This window comes from Zeus faber (assembly GCF_960531495.2).
Source record: "Zeus faber genome assembly, chromosome: 1".
Lineage (NCBI taxonomy): Eukaryota > Metazoa > Chordata > Actinopteri > Zeiformes > Zeidae > Zeus > Zeus faber.
Genome location: NC_137193.1, coordinates 29,081,907 through 29,102,243, shown reverse-complemented (window position 1 = coordinate 29,102,243; position 20,337 = coordinate 29,081,907). Strand labels below are relative to the sequence as shown.

The 20,337-nt window shown below is 46.8% G+C and overlaps 2 protein-coding genes across 4 annotated transcripts in view; both read right to left on the bottom strand.

Annotated features, from left to right (window-relative positions):
- trit1 (tRNA isopentenyltransferase 1) overlaps positions 1-10,514 on the bottom strand; it is a gene marked incomplete at its 5' end in the record, with an annotated part of 38,174 nt that extends 27,660 nt beyond the window's left edge. For all 3 annotated transcript variants that reach the window (XM_080004642.1, XM_080004644.1, XM_080004643.1), the window contains one exon: positions 10,356-10,514. In XM_080004642.1, the coding sequence (XP_079860768.1) occupies positions 10,356-10,514 (159 nt within the window). The remainder of the gene's footprint in view (positions 1-10,355) is intronic.
- Positions 10,515-14,054: 3,540 nt separating this feature from the next.
- myclb (MYCL proto-oncogene, bHLH transcription factor b) lies at positions 14,055-18,477 on the bottom strand. Its single transcript, XM_080004629.1, has 3 exons — positions 18,338-18,477; positions 16,919-17,552; positions 14,055-15,066 (listed from the first exon to the last, which is right to left on the bottom strand). Exons 2-3 carry the CDS (start codon positions 17,520-17,522, stop codon positions 14,252-14,254), a joined length of 1,419 nt encoding a protein of 472 aa, XP_079860755.1. The 5' UTR covers positions 17,523-17,552; positions 18,338-18,477; the 3' UTR covers positions 14,055-14,251.
- Between the last annotated feature and the right edge of the window lie 1,860 nt (positions 18,478-20,337).

Sequence of the window (20,337 nt, the reverse complement as noted above, 5' to 3'; positions counted from 1 at the left end):
AAGACTGACGGGTTGAAACGAGTGGTGGAGGCGGTGAAGGTCACGAGCAGAGAAGTGGTGTGAAGCGTCGATGGATGGACGCAACTTGGGCCGAGAACAACTTTACTCCCTTTACTCAAATATTCACAATTATTCAGTGATAAGTGAGAAGTTAATATTGATATTATATACATACATACATATATATACATATACATATACACATATACATATACATATATATATATATACATATACATATATATATACATATACATATACATATATATATATATATATATATATACATATACATACATACATACATACATACACTATATATTAGAATTGTGATAAAATAAAATCTGTTGCAATGTGAGGGATATAACTGTACAATACCAATTATGACTACTACTCAAAATATCAGCTGAAACCAAATAATGATTGGATGCATTACCTTTGACTAAACAGTGTGGATTTAGACTGAGTTTGAAGTCATAACAACATCATGATCCATTATCGTATTATAGACGTTGACAATAAGGGCTCCGGTGTTATGGATATCAACAGGCTTGTGCATTTAAAAAGAGGAAAAAACTGATTTAATTGATGGAAAACGTATTTTTTGGGTAATTTTATTTTTCTGTTTGTTTTCCTGTTATTTTTTTGATTATAATTGTTTTTTAATCACGTGAATCATGTTATAAAATCATATCATGTTTATCAATATGAAATGAAAACAGCTTTTGTTTTTGCGGTGCTGTAAAAATCTCAAAAATGGCTCTTCCAGTACTAAAGTTTGCTGACACATGCATTTGACTATGGAAAACAAATGGATTAATTCTTCCAAAAGAGAAATAAGTGCATAATAAGTTGCGCTTTTCAATAGCCCTAGAAGGTTTGGCTTAGGACCAACACATTACGGAAACTGAGACAGAGCAATCTTGCCAAGTAATCCGAAACAAAACTGATAAAACTTGGATGACTCACGTATTGACAAAATTGGATGGTCAATTGGAGGGAGAATGTGGATTTATTTCCACCCCTCCAATCTCTACTAATATTACTACTAGCAGCTAAAAGAAAAAGAAGAACATTACCACTACCAGTGTTACTACTAGTTTTACTACTGCTGCTGCTGCTCTGGCTGTAAGAGGATGCAAATGGATGTGACTGCTGATCTGCTAATGTGTGAATCACAGAATGATGGAAACATAGTAGAGGAGACAGGAATGAACGCCAGTCTGGCCTGTCTGTGAGAGTGTGCGTTAGAGTGAGTGAGAGCAGTGGCGTTGTTAGGGGTGGGTGTCCGGGGCTTCAGCCCCGAATATTTTATGAATAGCCCCTGATCTAAAATAGCCCCGCAGGGCCTAGTCTCCCGATAGGCTGCCGCCAATTGTACCCCACTCGCTCCCTCACTGACGGTACCAACCGTGTCCATGGCGTGCCAGCAATGGTGCACCCGCGTTCTGATAGTGCCGACTGCGCCCATGCGCCCACGAATGACGTGCCAAAAAAGTGTGCTTTTATTTTAGATGTACTTTGTTTTAATTTACTCCGTTTCCTTATGGAGCAAAACAAGCACCGTGTACAAAGGGGACACTTTCTCCGTCACTATATTACACACCCCCCCCCCGGCAAAATGGCCAGAACCTGGGCTCAGGCCCTGATGTCTTTCAATGCTAGCAACGCCCCTGAGTGAGAGAAAGTGTGTATGTGTGTGTGTGTAGCGCTGCCCTCAGACAATGAGCTCAGTGTTCCAGCTCTGTCGCCTGCCCGCCGGCCTGCCCAATCGTATGCCCTGTGAGAAACAGCTGTTCTCCTTTGACATGAAAAGGAGTCCTGGCATGCTGAGGAGAGGCAGAAAGAAAGAAAGAAAGAAAGAAAGAAAGAAAGAAAGAAAGATCTGATGGAGGACAACAGCCGACTAAGGAGAAAGTTCAAGAGAGAGAAAGACAGAGATTAAGAGAGAGAGAGACGGAGCGATGGAGAGAAAGAGTCGGAGAGATAGCATTGAAAAAGAGTGAGAGAGGCAGTTCGAGAGAAAGATTAAAGTGAGAAAATCAAAAAGAGAGGGAGTCAGAGAGAGGGGAAAGAGTCAGAGAGAGAGATGGTGAGATGGTAAGAAAGAAAGAAAGAAAGAAAGAAAGAAAGAAAGAAAGAACATAAGTAGAGGACAAGGAGAAAGGACTAAGGAGAAAGTCCAGGACAGAAAAGAGAGATGGAAAAGAGAAAGAATATGACAGAGAGCGAGTCAAAGAAAGAGGGAAAGAATCAGGAAGAGTAAAAGATAGTCTGAAAGAAAACTAAAGAGTCACATAAGGAGAGAGATGGTACAGGCAGAGTCAGAACAGAAGCCCCTTTCACACATGCACTCTTTCCCAGCAATGTTTGTGAACCGTTGCTGCATGGGGTCATGTGTGAAGGGGAGCAGGGATCAATATTCAGGGAAATCTGTACAGGCAATATCCTGGATGGAAGCAGTAACAATGTCGGAACAAGTACGTGGAGCCAAATACGAATACAGTATCGGCAAATCACAAATAGTGGGTTTTCACGAATATTTATCCCGTACAAATATTTAAAAAATGATTTGTGTTCAGGAAAAAATAAAAATAAACAATTCGGAAAAATGGCAACCCCAATCCGAACTGTGGCGCTCGGATGCAAGGATGAGAAAGTGAAACACGTCCGGTCTCTATGGAAATATTCTTAAATTTTCTTTTTCTTCTTAAAAATGCCACTCAGACCCTTGGTGTGTCTTTTACTTACAGGAAGGTCCGATGATATCATTCTGCATAATAAATAGCCATGTGCTTCTGTATCTGTATTATGCATCGGCTCACGCAAGCGAGTGGACAGGGAGAGGTCGAAACGGGTGGAGAACATTCCTTCTCCAGAGGCAGAGAGTGTAGGACAGGTGAAAAATGATCACACTGATTTAATAACATTGGGGTAATTGCGCCTATCGATTGCGACTATAGATTTAATTGCTGATAAGAATTTCATAGATTAAGATTTTGTCTTATCAATAAGAACTGAAATATCTGCGGTCCTGTTGTAATTGTATCGACCGGAGTGTGGGGCGCAGGACGTTATGAGAATAAAAATACCCAGCCAGGAAAAAGTAGTACTCATCAGAACGACAGGGGGCAGTCAAGAAAAAAAATGCCCAGTGGATCAAGAAGTAGTGGATCAACCTCCATCTAGGAGGTTCTGGAGGAACGACAAAAGGACAAACATGGCTGCGCATAGAAAACTACATGTTCAAATGGAACGCGGAACGGGATAACGGCACTTGTGAATAGTGAACCTCACTAGCGGTGCCGGAAAGGCTATCCCAGTAATTTACCAGGAGCTACAGTATGTGTGAAAGGGGCTGGAGAGAGAAAGTTGAAGATTTTCAACGTTTTTTTAAATGCAGGTAAACCCGCTAAAAATAGGCAATTGACTCATTTTTGTGTGTCATGTTCGATACATGTTCGACGTCACGAACGCGCCAGAAAAAGGGGCGTGTCATGTTTCAGGTGTGTTTGGAAAAGAAAACAAAAAAAAAAAAACCTGTAGAAAGCAGCATGCCGTTTCCATGCCCGCACCGGTAGCACCTGATGCGGGCATGAATACTCTATGCCCCATACTCCGATCGGGCCCAGGCCTGGTCGTTCGACAGCGGGGAGCGGACACGCTCCTGGAGATTGCGAACGCTAGTGTAGTGAATACTGACCGACTGCGGGAGCGAGACTGAGAAAGCGTGATGCCGCGCTGCCGTTTCCACGACCAAAGTTGTCGTACAGCGTACATTACCGACTGCTCGGAGAGCTGGTCAGGTCGGTCGTTAAGTGAGGAGTACCCGTAAATGCTTTTGCATTTAACAATCTCAGCAAAGGGATTAACATTTGCCTATAACAGTAAAAAAAATAAATAAATACAGATAAAAGTGCTTGCAGGATTATTTCGGTAAAGAAATTAAGAAAACAAAAAAAACATCGCTTGTGGGGGCAGGGTACTTGTATTCGTCCCGGACCATTTTGGTTCAGGTCTACCACAGCACCTTTCGTACGTTGCAGATGTGTACTGGATGCAAAGTAGGCTTGTTTCGTGTGCAGAGCATACTTCAAATCAGAGTTCCAACACCAACATATTAAGTGGCAAACCGGAAGTTTGTTTAGTCTCCACCTCACACGTTGAGCTCACTACAGACGCAGCATGCTTAGCTTAGCTTAGCTAGCCCGGCCAAGTCTCTGGCTGGCAAACGTCATGGCCAGCCGGAGAAGCCAGAGCTTGAAGACCTCTCCCTCATCATTAAGGTTTCCCATTTGGGAACACTTTCCTTTCTCGGTGAATTATGGACGACACGCACAAAGACAAGTGGATCAGTAATGATCGGGTATGTTTCTGGCAACACGTCAAACGTGATAACTTGATCGGTCGAGGGTTGACACACAACACAAAATTAACCACTGCCACAAGGCTTTACATATGAACTATGAATTAAAAATCTATACAGTGCTTTTGAGAATCTATACAGTATCGCAAAACATAATATCGCGACACTGAAGTGTATCAATATTTTTTTACACCCCTAATAAACAAATCCCTCTGACCATTCCTCTTTTCCTCTCCTTTCCTCCCAAGGCACTGCCTTCACCAAACTACCCTCGGTCGACTCTCCTTTCACCGACACTAATAAATCTTTCATGGCATTGTTTTTACTTTCACCACACACGCACGCACTCAATCACACACGCACACACACACACACACACACACACACACACGTTAATCAGCTATCTCCTTGGCATTTCCTCTCGATTATGGAAAAAAGGGTGAATCACCGCTCTGCAAGTGTAAAGCAGTGTGGCCGGGTCAGAGCCGAAGCAGACGCGTGGAAAAATCCAGACAGCTCGCAAGCCACGGCACAGAGATGCACCGGGAGATAGCAAGAGGCAGACGGAGAGCAAGGAGGCGGACGGGGAACGGGTGTGCCGTAAATTGGACGGCTACGACAAACAGCTGATAGCGTGGGATGAGTTTAACACGTACACAGCTCTCTCTCTCAACTCATATCTCTCGCTCGGAGAGAGAGAGCGAGGGAGAGAGACGTGAGGCGGAGAGTCGGCGATTTGCAGCGTGGAAAAAATAAATCTGCACGCACATTTCCCATCGCAGCAAACAAGACCGAACGGGTTCTCAAAGTGTCAGGAAAAAACGGATTAATCCCACTGAGCCCGGGACCTACGGCCTAAACCTGGACTGAACTAGCTGCACGGGTATTCACGACTCTTAAAAGGCAGCGGTTTCTGAAATATCTGCGTGAAGACAATCCACCTCAAAAAAAACAGACGACCCCTCTACCTCTGGAGCTGCTTTATTGCAGGGTCTGGGAGTTGTAGTTCTATTTGTGCAGCGCCACACTGAAATGAATTAAAAACTAGGCAGATATGTCCGTCCGCTTCCCGGTTGCCGAAAATAATCCCATATAGGGTATTTTGTACTCTTTTTCGCAACGAGCTGTTCCATCATTGCATTCGCCGAAAATCCTTGTTCCACCCAAACAGCCCCATTGACGCCGCACTGAACGCTTCAGCACGTTACTGCAATCAACGTATGGAATATGATGATTTTCCACCAACGGTGGAAGTGGGCTCGCACTTTTTGCACACGTCTCCTTCCCCGACGATGCTCGCGTCGCAAATGTGCGCGCCAGCGGTGGGGTGCCTGCGATCGACACGTCTACTTGTGGGGAAAAAAACATGGGTATGGAACAAAACTGTGCGTCATGGGGACACTTTCTCCGTGACTCTCTCGCCGATCACCCCCTCTCCATGCGTTCTGCGCAGAAAATAATCTTAATCTATGAGTCTTGACCCGTTCCCACACCATTTTTTAACCGTATTACTTGGAGGAACGGGGCACAGTTCTCCGTGTTGCCTTCCGCCATCAGGCCGCATGGAGAGCCGTGTTCGAATCACACAAATTAAAATTATATTCATGATTCCCCTCTTTACACAGGGATAACATTTCAATGATGATGTGGTGTGGGGTTGGTGTGGTTTGAGCAGCCACACCTGACTTGGATCTAGGTGATTGGGGTCAGAGTGGCTGCATGCCAAGCAACAGGTAAAACCCCCATCCCCACACACACTCAGGAGAGGAGCCCATGTCATGACATGTCTATCTGCTCCTGGATAACTCCAGCTAGCCCACTCTCTACAATAAACTGGTGTTTACAACCCCCATCTCTCCCACCACCCGCCACTTGGGTGGCGGGTGGCGGGAGAGACGGCCACAGACGAATTATAATTCATCATTGAAACGTTATCCCCGTGCATTTTGCAAGCTTATATCTATTTTGTCCTGTTATTGAGCAGAAAAAAACGACAGCTGGACGACTGACGGTTTTCTGTTTTCGTCACCAAACTACCCCTCGGTCGACTCTTCTCTTTCACTGACACTAATAAATCTTTCGTGGCATTGTTTTCACTTTCGCTTCATTCCCCCCCACCCGCCGACTACACAGCTGATTTGCCAGACAAAATTCTGAGTCGGGTACAGCCTTACTTCCCAGTCACCGGATCTGAATCCAACAGAACACCTTTGGGATGTGATGCAACAGAAGATTCGCAGCATGAATGTGCAGCTGACAAGTCTGTAGGGCTGCAACGGATCACAAAACTCACGGTTTGGATCCCAACACGGTTTTGAGTCACGGATCTGATCTTTTTTTTTTTGGATCACAAAAGAAGAAAGGGAGACAAGTATAACTTTGCTTTCCATTTATTCTGCTAAACACTTAAGAGCAAGGAACTTTTGTCTTCATCTTAAATGAATACAACATACACGATGTCCAACGTTCAAATAAAATGTTAAAATATACAAAATATTTAATACTCAATTGTTAAATCAAACTGCATTACAATACCTTCTTCCTTTAAACACGGTAGTGGTAGTCCGCCCCTGGTAACTGAATTTAATTCCAGTAAGAAACCAGTATCATGTTCAATTTCTCAAGTTTGTGACAAACTAAATTTACCCAAAATCGGTCGCTGAATTAAGCGAGTCAATTTTGTAGAGAAGTCTGCATCTGTCAATACACATTGTATGTTCGTATGTTGTTTACAAGCGGCTCTTGAACGCTCCAACATGGCGGACGAGCAGACGCATATCGGCGACATTTGCTTCACGATACGTCGTGATGCACCGTGAACCCATCGTTGCGCTTCAGATTTAAACACAGCACGCCTCTTTCGTGTCTCTTCTTTTCAGTGCAAGTCTGCATCTGGATCGCTGGAATAATTACTTTTAAAAAGTAACAGCGGCAATAAAACTGTTTTTCACTATGATGGTTAATTTTTGCAATTGATCCGCGGTTCACATGCGAGCCGAACCACGTTCCGTTACACCACTCCAAATCTGAAGGAATTGTGCGATGCAGTCATGTCAGCATGGACCAGAATCTCAAAGGAATTTTCCAAACATCTTGTGGATTCCATGCCAAAAAGAATTGAGCCTGTTTTTAAGAGCATTTTTTATGTAAGCTGTTGCTGACACTGCAATTTCCCTCCGGAGATGAATAAAGTATCCATCCATCTATTAACAATGTGGAAAGGGAGGGCTCCAAAATCCCTTTGTGCCGCTATGTCCAACATGTCAAGGACCAAATGGATTTTTTTTGTGTTTTACGTGAGAATTGTGAAGCTCCTCAGCTGATTTGTAGTTGAGAACTTAATGAATATATTGATAAATGGTCTCCATCAGCTGTGTGTCAGCCCTGTTGGCATATCACGGCACTAATGATTTTCTAAGGATTTTAGCATTGTCCCCGCTGAATAAACGCGGGTCACTGGCCGCTTATAATGACTAGAGTCACTCGCGCTGACACGCACATATCTGTGCAAACATCCATACAATCACACACATTAAAGCAATGGTCAACTCAGCTTGCTGGTGACCTTTTCAAATGCCCCCATGGGACCAGGAGTGACCCGTATTTTCTGTGACGTGAACCCCCCCCCCCCCCCCATCCCGCATGGCTGCACAAAATAACCCCCACCCGCCCCCTTCATTCCAGATGTTTAAGGCGGTTCTCACATCAGAGCATCGCAATGTTACCCTACATTCTCATGCACCCCCCGCCCCCACACATGCACGCACGCACGCACGCACTTAATTCAGTTCAGTGTTACACTATTGGCAAGGCATTTTTGAATGGCGGTACAGGCCAGCAGTTGTGTTTTCGTGCCATTGATAGCATGTTCATTTAGCCAGAGAATGATATCCCCCCCGCATTTCCAATGAACTCCAGGCCAGGGCCACGATCCCGGGTGGTGGGGTGGCGGGGGGCGTCTGACAATGACACAATAGGAGAGTTAGGGAGTGTGGGAACCGATTCTCCCGGGAACAATAGGCACTTCCCAGTGGCCACAGTGCGCCTCATTCACCATCAGCTGCTAGCCTAGCGTAGCACGGCATCGAGTATGCACAGCCTCAGCACAATGCTGCTTTCTCCCAAACAAGACCAGACTGTTTCCTATCCCAAAGACAACACGCACAGAGCTAGCCTACACACAGACTCATTCTCACATAGGCCGCCTATCTCGTTCTGTTCCCTACACAAACACGCCAGACATATAGAGACACACACACACACACACACACACACACACACACACACACACACACACACACACACACACACACACACACACACACACACACACACACACACACACACACACACACACACACACACACACACACACACACACACACAATTCAACCAGAGCTGGGATGGTGAGGCTAGGCTTGGTCTAGTTGGCTGTAACTAGGCCACCGTTGCTCCCAACTGGAGCTGCTAGTGGACGAGTTATTCTGGGCTGAAATGTTATTAGTGTAACCCAGTTACCCTTTAGCAGGTGACTGCTGGAGGACTCGCTCCTCCCTGCGGAGGCACACAGTCCCAAGGACACACGAGAGAGACGGCCGGAAAAGATGGGAATGGGAAAGTCAGAGAAGCGGTGCAACCAATGCTCGTCATGTTTCGCCAAACGGCAAGTGACATCTGGCGTCAATGTCACGAACCCGGGGGAGGCTGGGCATCGGAGTTGGCACAGAGTCATTCTCCAGTGTGACCCTGCCTCACATCAACCTTTCTATGTACCGCCCCCGCCATCCCTTCCCCGGGTGCCCGGGTTGCTGTGGCAACGGGGCCTGAGAACCGAAAGTGGGAAGAAAGCGCAGTGAAGCAGCGTGAGAGACTGTAATAACGCCACGCTGGACATGCAACGGCAGAATCTCACACACACACACACGCACACACACACACACACACACACACACAACAAGTGAGCTTGGAATTGCGGGTTATTTTATAACGCACGCTGTCGTTATAGGATCAGCGTCTCACCCTACTTAAGTCAAATGCAGGTTTACCTGTTCCGCCAGTGGATGTCATTTTGGAACCTGACTGTCTATTCTACCCAAGCAGTTAAATATAAACAGACTTTAGACAGAATTGTGTTGGCTCTATGGCAGTTGCACTATAGAAAATGCCTTTACAGAATTATAATAATACTTTTTTAATGGCATTGCTGAATCGCCTTCCTCGGATCTATTTCATCATTGTAAATCGTTAAACATAACTTTTACAAGCTTATGCAACAGCGGGTAGTTAATATAAAATGAATACATTTTTATGTCATACAACAGGCCCCACGTCATAACTTAAATTCCTGAATTGTATATTCCCTATACAGTTCTCCCAAAGGGCTTATTGAGTACGTTGTCTCCAAGCAAATACGGAGTTGATGAGCCTGTCCGATTGTCGACGTAGCTCAGGTTTTTCCCCCTGAGAACACGTAAAACAAGCATCTGTTCAGGACCTGATCGCAAACTATTTCAGGTGACCGTCATCTGTCCCCGTTCGAATTCAACACCTCATTTAGCAAATGTATAGTCTCCAGACGAATGTTTATGTACCAAGATGCAATAAGGCAAATTATGTGGATGACAAATCATCGCCAACTAAGACGTCGTGAACGTGACAAAAAAGCCAAAGAGTCACGGGTGTAAGTGCAGCAGTTACACAATCATTACATTCGTTGATTTCATGAAGGCTGCGCCAGTGACAATAACCATCCATCTGGGCACAAAATAAACAGCTAACTTTTGAGGCGCTGTCCTGCACTTTAGCCCGATTCCCTTTCTCGCTCGTACGATGTTACGATGTTATGATGTTACGGTTAAATAGACCACAGCCACGTGCCAGAGGTGTGGGGGCTTCAGGACTTGAATCCGACCCGAGCACTCGCGGCGTGCCCCCCCCCCTCCCCGTCTCAGGGACTCGCGGTCGACTTTCCCCGTCGCGGTTTCCTCACCTGCATGGAGTCCGCGCTTATTATTTCCCCTTGCATACGTTTACCGATTTCCAGCGCTAATTTGGACTTCCCGGTGCCAGTGGCCCCCAAAATCACGACCAACGGAGGCACCGTCGCTTTCTTCAGGGCACATCGCACGCTTCCAGCGGACGCCGCCATGACGCTCGGCCGAGGTGCCCAGCTGACAGTTCGGCGCATGCGCGGTGTGCGGAGACGGGAGGGGGGGGAGGGGTGTTGAGGCTGAATCCGTTGCTAAGCAACAAGAGGCCGTTTCTGCGGCGTCGTCGAATGATGGCGATTATTTGAATCGTCTGGGAAGACATTTTGTCCTGGGGAATCAATTTTTAATTTTTATCCTTTAAGATAAATGATACAAACATGAGTACACTTTGAGATTAGCTTTAGGGACGGGTGTCCAATTAAATAAATACTCTGGGCAACCGATTGTTCACAACAAATTATATAATATACATCCATTATCCATAGGCCAGATTTCACAACTTACTATTATATAGTACTTCAAGGAAATAGTCTTACTGATAGAGAAAATGGTTGCTATTGTTTCTATGGAAACTGAGTGGCTGAGCAGCATGGGAGAAGATGCTTGTTGCCATGGCAGAGTTGCCAGGATGTGTTGCTGTGGAGACCGCTCCAAATGAGAACAGAGGGACTAGTCTACATTGACTCACACAGGTGTTTTCTTTTAATAATATCCACATCTGGGAAAACATGGATTGAATCAGCATTTAAGAGCCATAGGAGGCCTAGGAATAGCTGTGTAATGTTATAGGAGTAAATATGTGAATGGTTTTCTACTTGATACTCTCTTGATCTGTGTGTTTGACAGAGAAATGGAGATAAAGGTGTAGTAAACAAAACGGAAGCAGGTCTGATGCCTAACATTTAAATTTATTAGTTTTCTGACTTACTCTCCCACATATAGAAGCTTATGAGGTACAGAAAAATCAAAGTGCTGAGACAAGGCTCCATTAGTCACCATAGTCTAACTCAAGGTAAGCAACCTGCTACTGTGCCAACAGCAGAAAAAAGGTGATCCAAAAAAAATAAAACCTTAACAGCTCCTAAGACGGAACCCATACACCCCCCACAACCGCAAATAAAAGAGGCCAATGATGGTTTGTGCTGAAGTAATCAGGGGGAATGACTTGTATATTGTTATGAAGGATAGCGATGTCAATAAAAAATCAAGGCCAATGTTCCCTCAACTAATGTTAAAAAGAGCACATTTGAGACATCTTCAGCCCACTGTGTTTTTTGCTGACTGGTCTCCTTCACGCTCCTTCTGGGGGGTGGGGGGGTGGGGGTCGGGGGGTAATCCAGGCTTTTTCGGGATTACACATGGTAGCAGGGGGTATTTTCTGGAGCTCAGTCTATAAGGCCCCAACCCAAAAAAGAAACCCAAAGAAATGAAAGACAGGACAGACTACTTGGGAGTTTTCCTGAGTGCCCCGATAAAGTAGGGCATGCTACACAGCGGGATCAAAGCAGTTGACAGTACAGTACTAGATTTGGGGGAGGCTACAGTGTTTTCTGTTTTCATAGCTTGTGCACATAAAAGAGCACCAGGGGCCGGCTAACGGACACGAAGGAAAGCTGTGACATCAAGGCTGTGAAGCCAGAGGTTTAGCAGGTGGATCCTCTTACGTCCCCACCCTGCCCAGATTTAAGATAGTGCTAGCCGTGCTAGCCGTGATGATTAGATTGGGGATGAGAGGGTGGGGGTGGGGGGGGGGGTTGGTCAGCTGCTTTAAACTCCAAATAATCGGAGACTCTGAGAGACTCAACATCCCGGTCTTCAGCACACAACCACCATTGTGGCCGAACAGGCTATGATTGATTAAAAACAAAACTGTCAAATAGCTCACACTTGAACACAACGCCGTAGGAAAATATAATACAAAACTTATTATTTTGTCTTCGACAACTCTGAAATGTACAAATCAAACACCAGAGACAGAAAAACAAATACAAAGTGAAACAAACGAAAGACAATTCAAAAAGGCATTGAAAATGGTGTCACAAAGTGGCTAAGTGTGATCAAATATTCTGCAAGTGTTTTTATTGAATTAAACCCCCCCCCCCTCTCTCTCTCTCTCTCTCTCTTTCCATCATCATTTTATTAACAAAAATAGAACCTTTGAGTAATCTTTGAAAAGCCAGCAGGCCCGGTCCCTGGTTTAGGGCCCGAGGTGAGAACGAAAAAGAAAAAAAGTAGTATCGTAGTAACGAGTATCGTAGACAGATCTGCTTTTGGTTTCATAGGGACTGTACAGTAAGGGAGCTATTTACAAACACCCTGCAGAATAGTCTACATACCCTTAAAGGCTTCTCTAGGCATTACTTAAATAATAAATCAAAACAAAACCTGTTGACAAATGATATCTGACCAAAAGAAAAAACAGACATTAAATAAATATGTTTTCAACACAGCGGGCTTCGTTTCCAAACAAAAGTTGGCCTTGTCGATGTTGCTCACATTGGAGTTACATAAAAGACGCGAGTCGGAACATGGTACAGTTTACATTTGGTTGATGAGTTGAACTAGACAGGCCGCCTCTTTTCGGCTGGTCTCGATGGCACATTGTTTACAAAGATATGATGAAAGTTGATTTATTTTCCTCTTTTCTAAATACCGTTGTCTCAAAATAACAGAAGGTAGCTCGAGGATGGGATAATGTTCGTGATTTGTATTTCTTGACACGTGCATATAGTCAAAAATCTCAAGAACACTGCCTACGTGGCATGCAAACATACATCCTCCCTCTGGCAAATACTACCAAACCGTCTGTTAGTGTGGGCGCTGCACTTTAATGTACATAATCCCTCATGCAAAAACAAGATATAAAATAAAAACAGACATTTTGATGTATCAGCACAACTTACAGATGCAGAGGTTAGAACCTGAACTGAACAATCCGAGCCCATCTCCCAACATAACTCACCCCCCACCCTCAAACCTGATTTATAATTTCAGTTTACATCTAAATTAGCATGTCACAGCTAAATTTGACCCTGGGGTAGAATTGAGGGGAGGGGGGGGGGTAGGGACTGAAACATTAATAAAAAAAATTAAAATTAAAAATTAAAACACTTAAGATGAACAAGAATTTGGTAAAAGACAACAGATGGCAGGAGGGGCAGAATGGTGAAGAACAATGACAGAAAAGGCCTCTATTTGAGGATTGAAACACGATAAGTTTTGTGTTGAGCACTTAGTTGGAAAGGAATGAAATAGGAGGGGGCTACCAAAATTTAAAAAAGGTAAGTTTTGGTAAGACAAATAAAACTGGGATATTCATTAAAAAAAAAAAATAATAGTAAAATAAATAGGGACAGATTCAGTCAGAGCCCACGGCTGTTTGAGTGTATCGATTCCCCAGGGCAAGTTCAGGAGGTTTCTAAAAAGACCATGCAACAGGTTGAACAGCACAGCTGGAGGGGGAACGGGAGCAACTGGCTGCTTCTGGGTCTATTCCAGGTCTTCCTGAAGAAACCGCCCTCAAACTGAGAACATTTTAAATTATTTATTTATTCTTTTAACAAGGGGGAAATAAAGCAGAAATATCAACTGTATGACTATGACCATCTTCATTTGCCCCCCCCCAAAAGAAACAAAAAAAAAAAACCCAACTCACTGTCACTGACCTGACCGGCATGTCAATCACACAGGAGGTCATGTGCAAACAACAAGAACAAAAGAAAACAGACAAAAAAATAAAAATACATAATGCACCAACACTATTCCACCGTGACTCGTTCAAGAAAGTGAACATTAGTGTCATTTCTCCTTCATGTGTCCCATTCCATTGTGTGTGTGTGTGTGTGTGTGTGTGTGTGTGTGTGTGTGTGTGTGTCTCTCTCTCATCTCCTCATGCTCAGGAGCGTTTGAGCTGTGCCAGCCTACGAAGCAGCTGCAGCTGCCTGGATTTCAGCTGCCTCCTCTCCTGGGCCTTCTGCCGCTCGCTGGCATGCAGCTGCCACAGGTACTCCGTGGCGCGCGTCAAGATGGCCACCTTGGGTGTCTTGGCGCATTCCGCCAGGCCCGGGATCTCGTCCCGCAGCAACAGGAAGCGCGAGCGCAAGTCATTGCGCCTCTTGCGCTCCAGGAAGTTGTGCGCCCGGCGCTTGTCCGTGTCCTCGCAGTCTGACGACTGGGGGCTGGAGAAATGGGAGTGTGAGTGGGACTGAGACGAGAAGCTCTGCGGGTGTGAGGACGGGGTGGGAGACGGGCAAGGGGTCGCGGAGGCAGGCGAGTCGGGCGACTCCGAGGCGATCCCCGCCACGGTGCCGCGACACTTCTCCCTCTCTAAAGTCAGCGGGGTGTGGCCGGCCCGGGGCTGGTGGAGCTGGGGAGGGCTCAGCGCTGGCTGGGGGGACTGGGGCGGGGGCTGGGAGGGGGACCGGGAGGGGGACTGGGAGGGGGACTCCTGACGGGGCTTCTTGCGCTGCGGTTCCGGCGACAGGCTGAGCGTGTCTGGGGAGGGCGCGGCATAGTTGTGCTGCTGCTGGTGGATGGAGATGTGGAAGCGCTTCATGCCAGGGTCCAGGGTGTCCGCTCGCACCGTTATGGTCACCGGCTGACGGGTGTTGACCAGTCGGCGCGGCTTGTGCTGCTTGTGCTCCACCGTCACCACATCGATCTCCTCTTCGTCCTCATCGTCATCATCGTCGTCGTCGTCATCATCGTCGTCTATAAAAGAAAATAAGAAGGGGTGGGTACAGGTTTTAAATAACCACGCCAATAATGATGTCATAACAGACAAACTGCTGCTGATGACAGCAAGAGCACAGTTTTGAGCGATCCCCATAATTGCCTCGCTTGTACCCACTGGCTCCCCCGAGTTCCTGGCTGACGCTTTCTGTAACAGTGAACTCCACGCAACCTCTGGAAGGGCACACCATATCTCTCACATGCACGCGACGTGAGATGCACGCTTGGATGCGCAGCCTCACCGAGACATCATTGTATGAGGTCAGCCCTTTAACTGGAAATTCCCTCACTTCATTCATGTGGATGAAGAGGGAGGATGAAAGTGAGATAGCTTAGGTTAAGAGGCACTCTGCACTAAACACTTATCCCTTACTCTCATTACAAGGAAGCGAAATAATACTCAGCACCACACACATTTAGTAACCGCTCACAGCTCCATTTGCTGAAAGAGGAAAAATTGGTCTTATCGAGAGTTATTGTTGAATTGATCCTCAACAAATGACTGGACCCTGGGGAGATTGCATCGCTTTTTTAAATTGAAATACACTTTAAAGTAATTGCACCTCAAGGGGTTTGACTGTTGGGAATTTAAAAAATGCACACATGTGTGTGTAAGACTATGAGAGGCTGGTGGACAAAAGGTGAAGTGCAGGAGAGGGATCTTCTGTATGAAATCCTAACATTAAAGATGCGGAAAATTGCATCTAACAAAGTAACTCAAATACAGTGTATACAGTATGTCCCAGAATTAAAATACACAAGTATTGACTGCAACTACACAGCCTACATCTCGATTAAAATCTTCTTCCCCCCCTGAAATTGTATGATCAAATAAACTGAGGTAATGAATCCTACAGTCGGTAAAAGTAATTCCTATTCTGGTCAGTGGTCGGACCATATCCACCCACTGACATAATTGGCGCTATAGCTGCAGGGACGCTGGCAGTGGGTGCTACTGCAACAAGTTCCCATTGTGACATTCCACACACAATTATGCATGGTTCAGCAGGGAATCACATGCTCGCCCAAATACCAGAATAGATCTTATGGATTGTGGTGTGTTGAAGGGAAAATAGGACTCCCTTCATAAAACCACCAAGGAACAGGGCGTCACGATCATTCAAATTCAGTTGGCGATTAATGGTCAAAGGATTGTGATGAACAATTTGTGGGTTTTTTGTACATTTCACTTTAATAGTGGCGAAAGACACAACTCGTAATATTCTATGTCTAACATATGTCTGAAGAAGCATTTGACAGATTGGAGCATAAACATTCATGTAGACAGTTAATTTTCCTCAACTCAACTGATGGAAACTCACTCCAGTCACATTTTATTTGATGCAACATACATAGGTTTAAATGTTTTGCATTTGGATGGAAACCTGACGCTGGAATATGACGATTTCTTGGGGGGGGGGGGGGGGGGGGGGATCGGGATCTGCTTAAATAATCGCGATCGGGCGACAATATAAACAATTGCGACAGCTCTAGTAAGGTAGACGGGGGAATGAAGCGCTGATCCCCCCCCAATACAGCCTACATTTAAAACTAAAAATAATCAAGTTCTTATATTCAAACGATGGTCTGTGGCGGAGGATATTGTTAGCAGGAGACCACACGGCCGAGGAGCAGCTGGTCTACTGGAGCCTGGCCAAGGACCAGATGTTTCGATGGGCGTGTCGCTCTGCACTCAACCTTGGTGCATGTGTTGCATGCGCCAAGGTAACGCATTGCAGGCATGCGTGCCACACCACTCCCCCGATAACACCCGACCCAGACGAGATCGTTGCGATTTCGCATTTAAGTTGTAACGCCGAGTTCTACTGACCTGACGAGTCGGTGGGAGACTCGGACCCGGATGACACTTGCTTCTTGCAGCCCCCGGTTAACGGGAAAGTCAGCACCGCAGCCGGGTCCACGCAATCAGCGGCCAGGCTGCCGAGCAGCGGCGCGTCGGCCGAGACGCACTGCGTCCGCCCGGGCGGCGCGCCGGCAGGCGCCGCCTGGACCCTGGAGGCCAGCCGCTCCCCGACAACTTTCTCCAATTGCTGCCCGGCGGAGAAGCAACTCCACATGCAGTCCTGGATGATGATCGAACTCAAGTTGCCAAAAGAGTCGTCGTTCCCAGGATTTAATTTGCAAGGCACGTCCTGATCATCGTCCTGGCCCAAGAACTGGGACACCCACTCCAGCTTGTCCCCCAGGGACGGGTGCGCCAGCCCGACCTTGCCCGTCCCTTCTACAGTCCGGAGCGGAGACATGGGCGGGGTCGGTACCAGCTCGAATTTCTTCCATATGTCCTCGCTTGGCGCCGTGGACTTGAAGAAATCCTCGTCCGGGTCGTGGTGGTCGTCGTAGAAATAGTGTTGGTAGTGGTCGTATTCCATCTCCCAGTTCTCATACCGGGGTGCGGCGGAACTGATGCCCGGCATTGGGACTGCGGAGTTAATCACTACGTCTGTCTGGAGAAAGTGGAACAAGTTGTTAAAACACTTTCAAACCATTATCTATATTTTTTTATAGCGCATAGAGCACGCCTTGTATTTCTGAGCGTGTTGTAATGTCTGCACAGAGCACCAACTTTTACCAAAACAAAAATCCTTGTATGAAATATGAAAGTGTACTTGGCCCAATAAACAGATTCTGACGAACCCAAACCGTAGAAAACTATTGCGTTTATTGGAAATGGGATAACCAAATAACGGCTATTGTTGGTTTGCATCTTGGATTGCAACTGGGTCTGTCACAGCATCCCATCTGTCAGCCCCTTAGGTCGAGAACAGCGCGACGTAGCGTCTAACGCCATGATCCAAAACTGGATATTACGATCCGCGTCCGCGACACAAAGCTTCAACTCGTGTGCGTTCTGCAAAGTCGCAGTTGAAGTTTCGCAACGTTGTAGTCCATTACATAACGCACATAACGGTGGCCGGTATCGGTGGAGTCCTGCTGCCGCCGTTCCCACGAAAATGAGAAAGCACAACTCGGACCAAAACACGCCGCTCCCCGTCCCCTCCGATCGACCCGCTCGGAATAAAAGGGAGGGGGGGGGGGACTCCTGGATTAGGGTTAAAACAATTCAGCTGCCGGTCAAATGCTAATCACTATAGGCGTGTTCAAGCCGAAACTTCGGAAGGGGTAAGCTTCAAACAACCCCACCACCACCATCAACTTAATCAAGGTTGACGGCCCTTTTTTTTTTTTTTTTTAAAACAACAGAACAATGATTAAATGGGTTTTGTTGTACCTGGCGTGGGTAAAGCACGGGCTACCTGCGTCTTCATGGATTCGAGCGTGAAAGTGGACACGCGAGCGGCGCGGGGTCTTGGCGGCGCAGGGGGCTCCGTACAAAGCCTGGCTCCGACCGCGGAGCCCGCCCCCTCCGTGTTATCGGGTTTATAGGGAGAGAGAGAGAGAGAGAGAGAGGGGGAAAAACAAAAAAAAAAAACCAACAACCCCCCCAAAAAAAAGTCACTCCTCTGTTTGTATTCCGACTCCACGGCGCTGGGTGTGTTTCGCTGTGGTCACTTTCTCCCCTCGCCAGCCACGGCGCCAGTACAACCATCTGGGCAGGGCGAGCTGGATATATGCATAAAGGGGGCGGGGCGTAGTAAGGAAGTCCCGCCCACATTTAAAGGGACGGCGCCGTTTCCCCCCCCCACCCCCCCCCCACCCCCCCCCCACCCCACCGCAGCGTCCGCTTTTGGATGTGGAGCGCTGAAGAAAAGTTACCATGCCACTGTGGTTCAACCCTATCGCGCTTGCACAATGATCATCCCAGCAGTACTCACATGGCTGAGTTTGTGTGTGTGTGTGTGTGTGTGTGTGTGTGTGCGCGCGCGTGTGTGTCAACAAAAGTGTTCCAAGTGTAGGCGCATGCGGCCTCTTCGAGTCACGTCACGATAAAACGTGGACATGTGGCCCCTGCATCGGATGTCGGCTGCGTCTCAGAGTCAGCGCGATCGACATCGGCTCAGGGTGCAAAGCCGCCGCCCTCTGAGAGAGTCCATAATGAGGCGAAGCTCGATGACCGCTTTTTCACGTCAGATCGACAGCTGCCCACATGCACACACACATTGCATTTAGCAGACGCTTTTATCCAAAGCGACTTACAATTATTCAGCCATCAGGAGCAATTAGGGGTCGAAGCGTCTTGCTCAAGGACACTACAGCGCGCTAGCAGGAGGAGCCTGGGATCAAACCAGCAACCTTTAGATTACTAGACCAGCTCTACCTCCTGAGCTACCGTCCCGCCCCACACACACACACACACACACACACACACACACACACACACACACACACACACACACACACACACACACACACACACACACACACACACACACACACACACACACACACACACACACACACACACACACACACAAAAATACAAAAGACAAGAACGAAACATATTTTTCCTTTCGGCAAAGCTCTATAAATGCAACAGGGTCCAGAAGGCTCCGCTGTGCAGGACCTCTCCTCGTTGTCGACCTGCTGAGTACAGCGGTGAAGCAGACAGCGTGAAATGACAATTGGCCATCCAGCTCATCTTCTCATCAACCCCCCCACCACCACCACCCATCTCCATCTTCTGTCACCCCTTCTCTCTGATTATTCCCCTGTCACACTCTCTCCCAGTTTACTCTCTGGCCCTTGGCACCCACTCTTTTCCTTTACCCCACCCCCCCCATCCCCCTTCCCACCCCGTCATCCCTCAATCTCCTGGCTTTGTGACCCGGCCTCGGCTGATCAAACAGTCTTGACCCAGTGTGAAAAAAGAAGAGAGGCTCGGGGTTGGTGAGTATGATCTCGTCTGGTTCCTATGAGAGCCCCTGAGCGGGGCTACAAATAACAGATAGAGAGAGAGAGAGAGAGAGAGAGAGAGAGTCAGGGGCAGCAGTCTTGCAATTTGAGTGCGTGTGATTGTCTGTCTTTCTGTTACAACTTGTCTCCTTATCCCAATATCTCTCTGTTCTCTATTCAAGGGCCTTTATCTCGCGCCTTTATCTCCTGTCTTCTTATTAATGCACTGAAATCCTTCATCCACACCGCCCTCTGGGAACTCTTCAGTGTGAAGCGCACCCTTGTAGCCATCAATGCCGACAAGGCCCGCTCCCTGCTGAAGAATTCTCAGAGGGACGAGCTATTTGATCGCAAACTCCTCTATGGATTAGTGATCGTCCTTCCTGGAAGAAGGAGGAGTAGCGGGTGATTTGTGCTGAACTTCTGATCTCTGTCCCT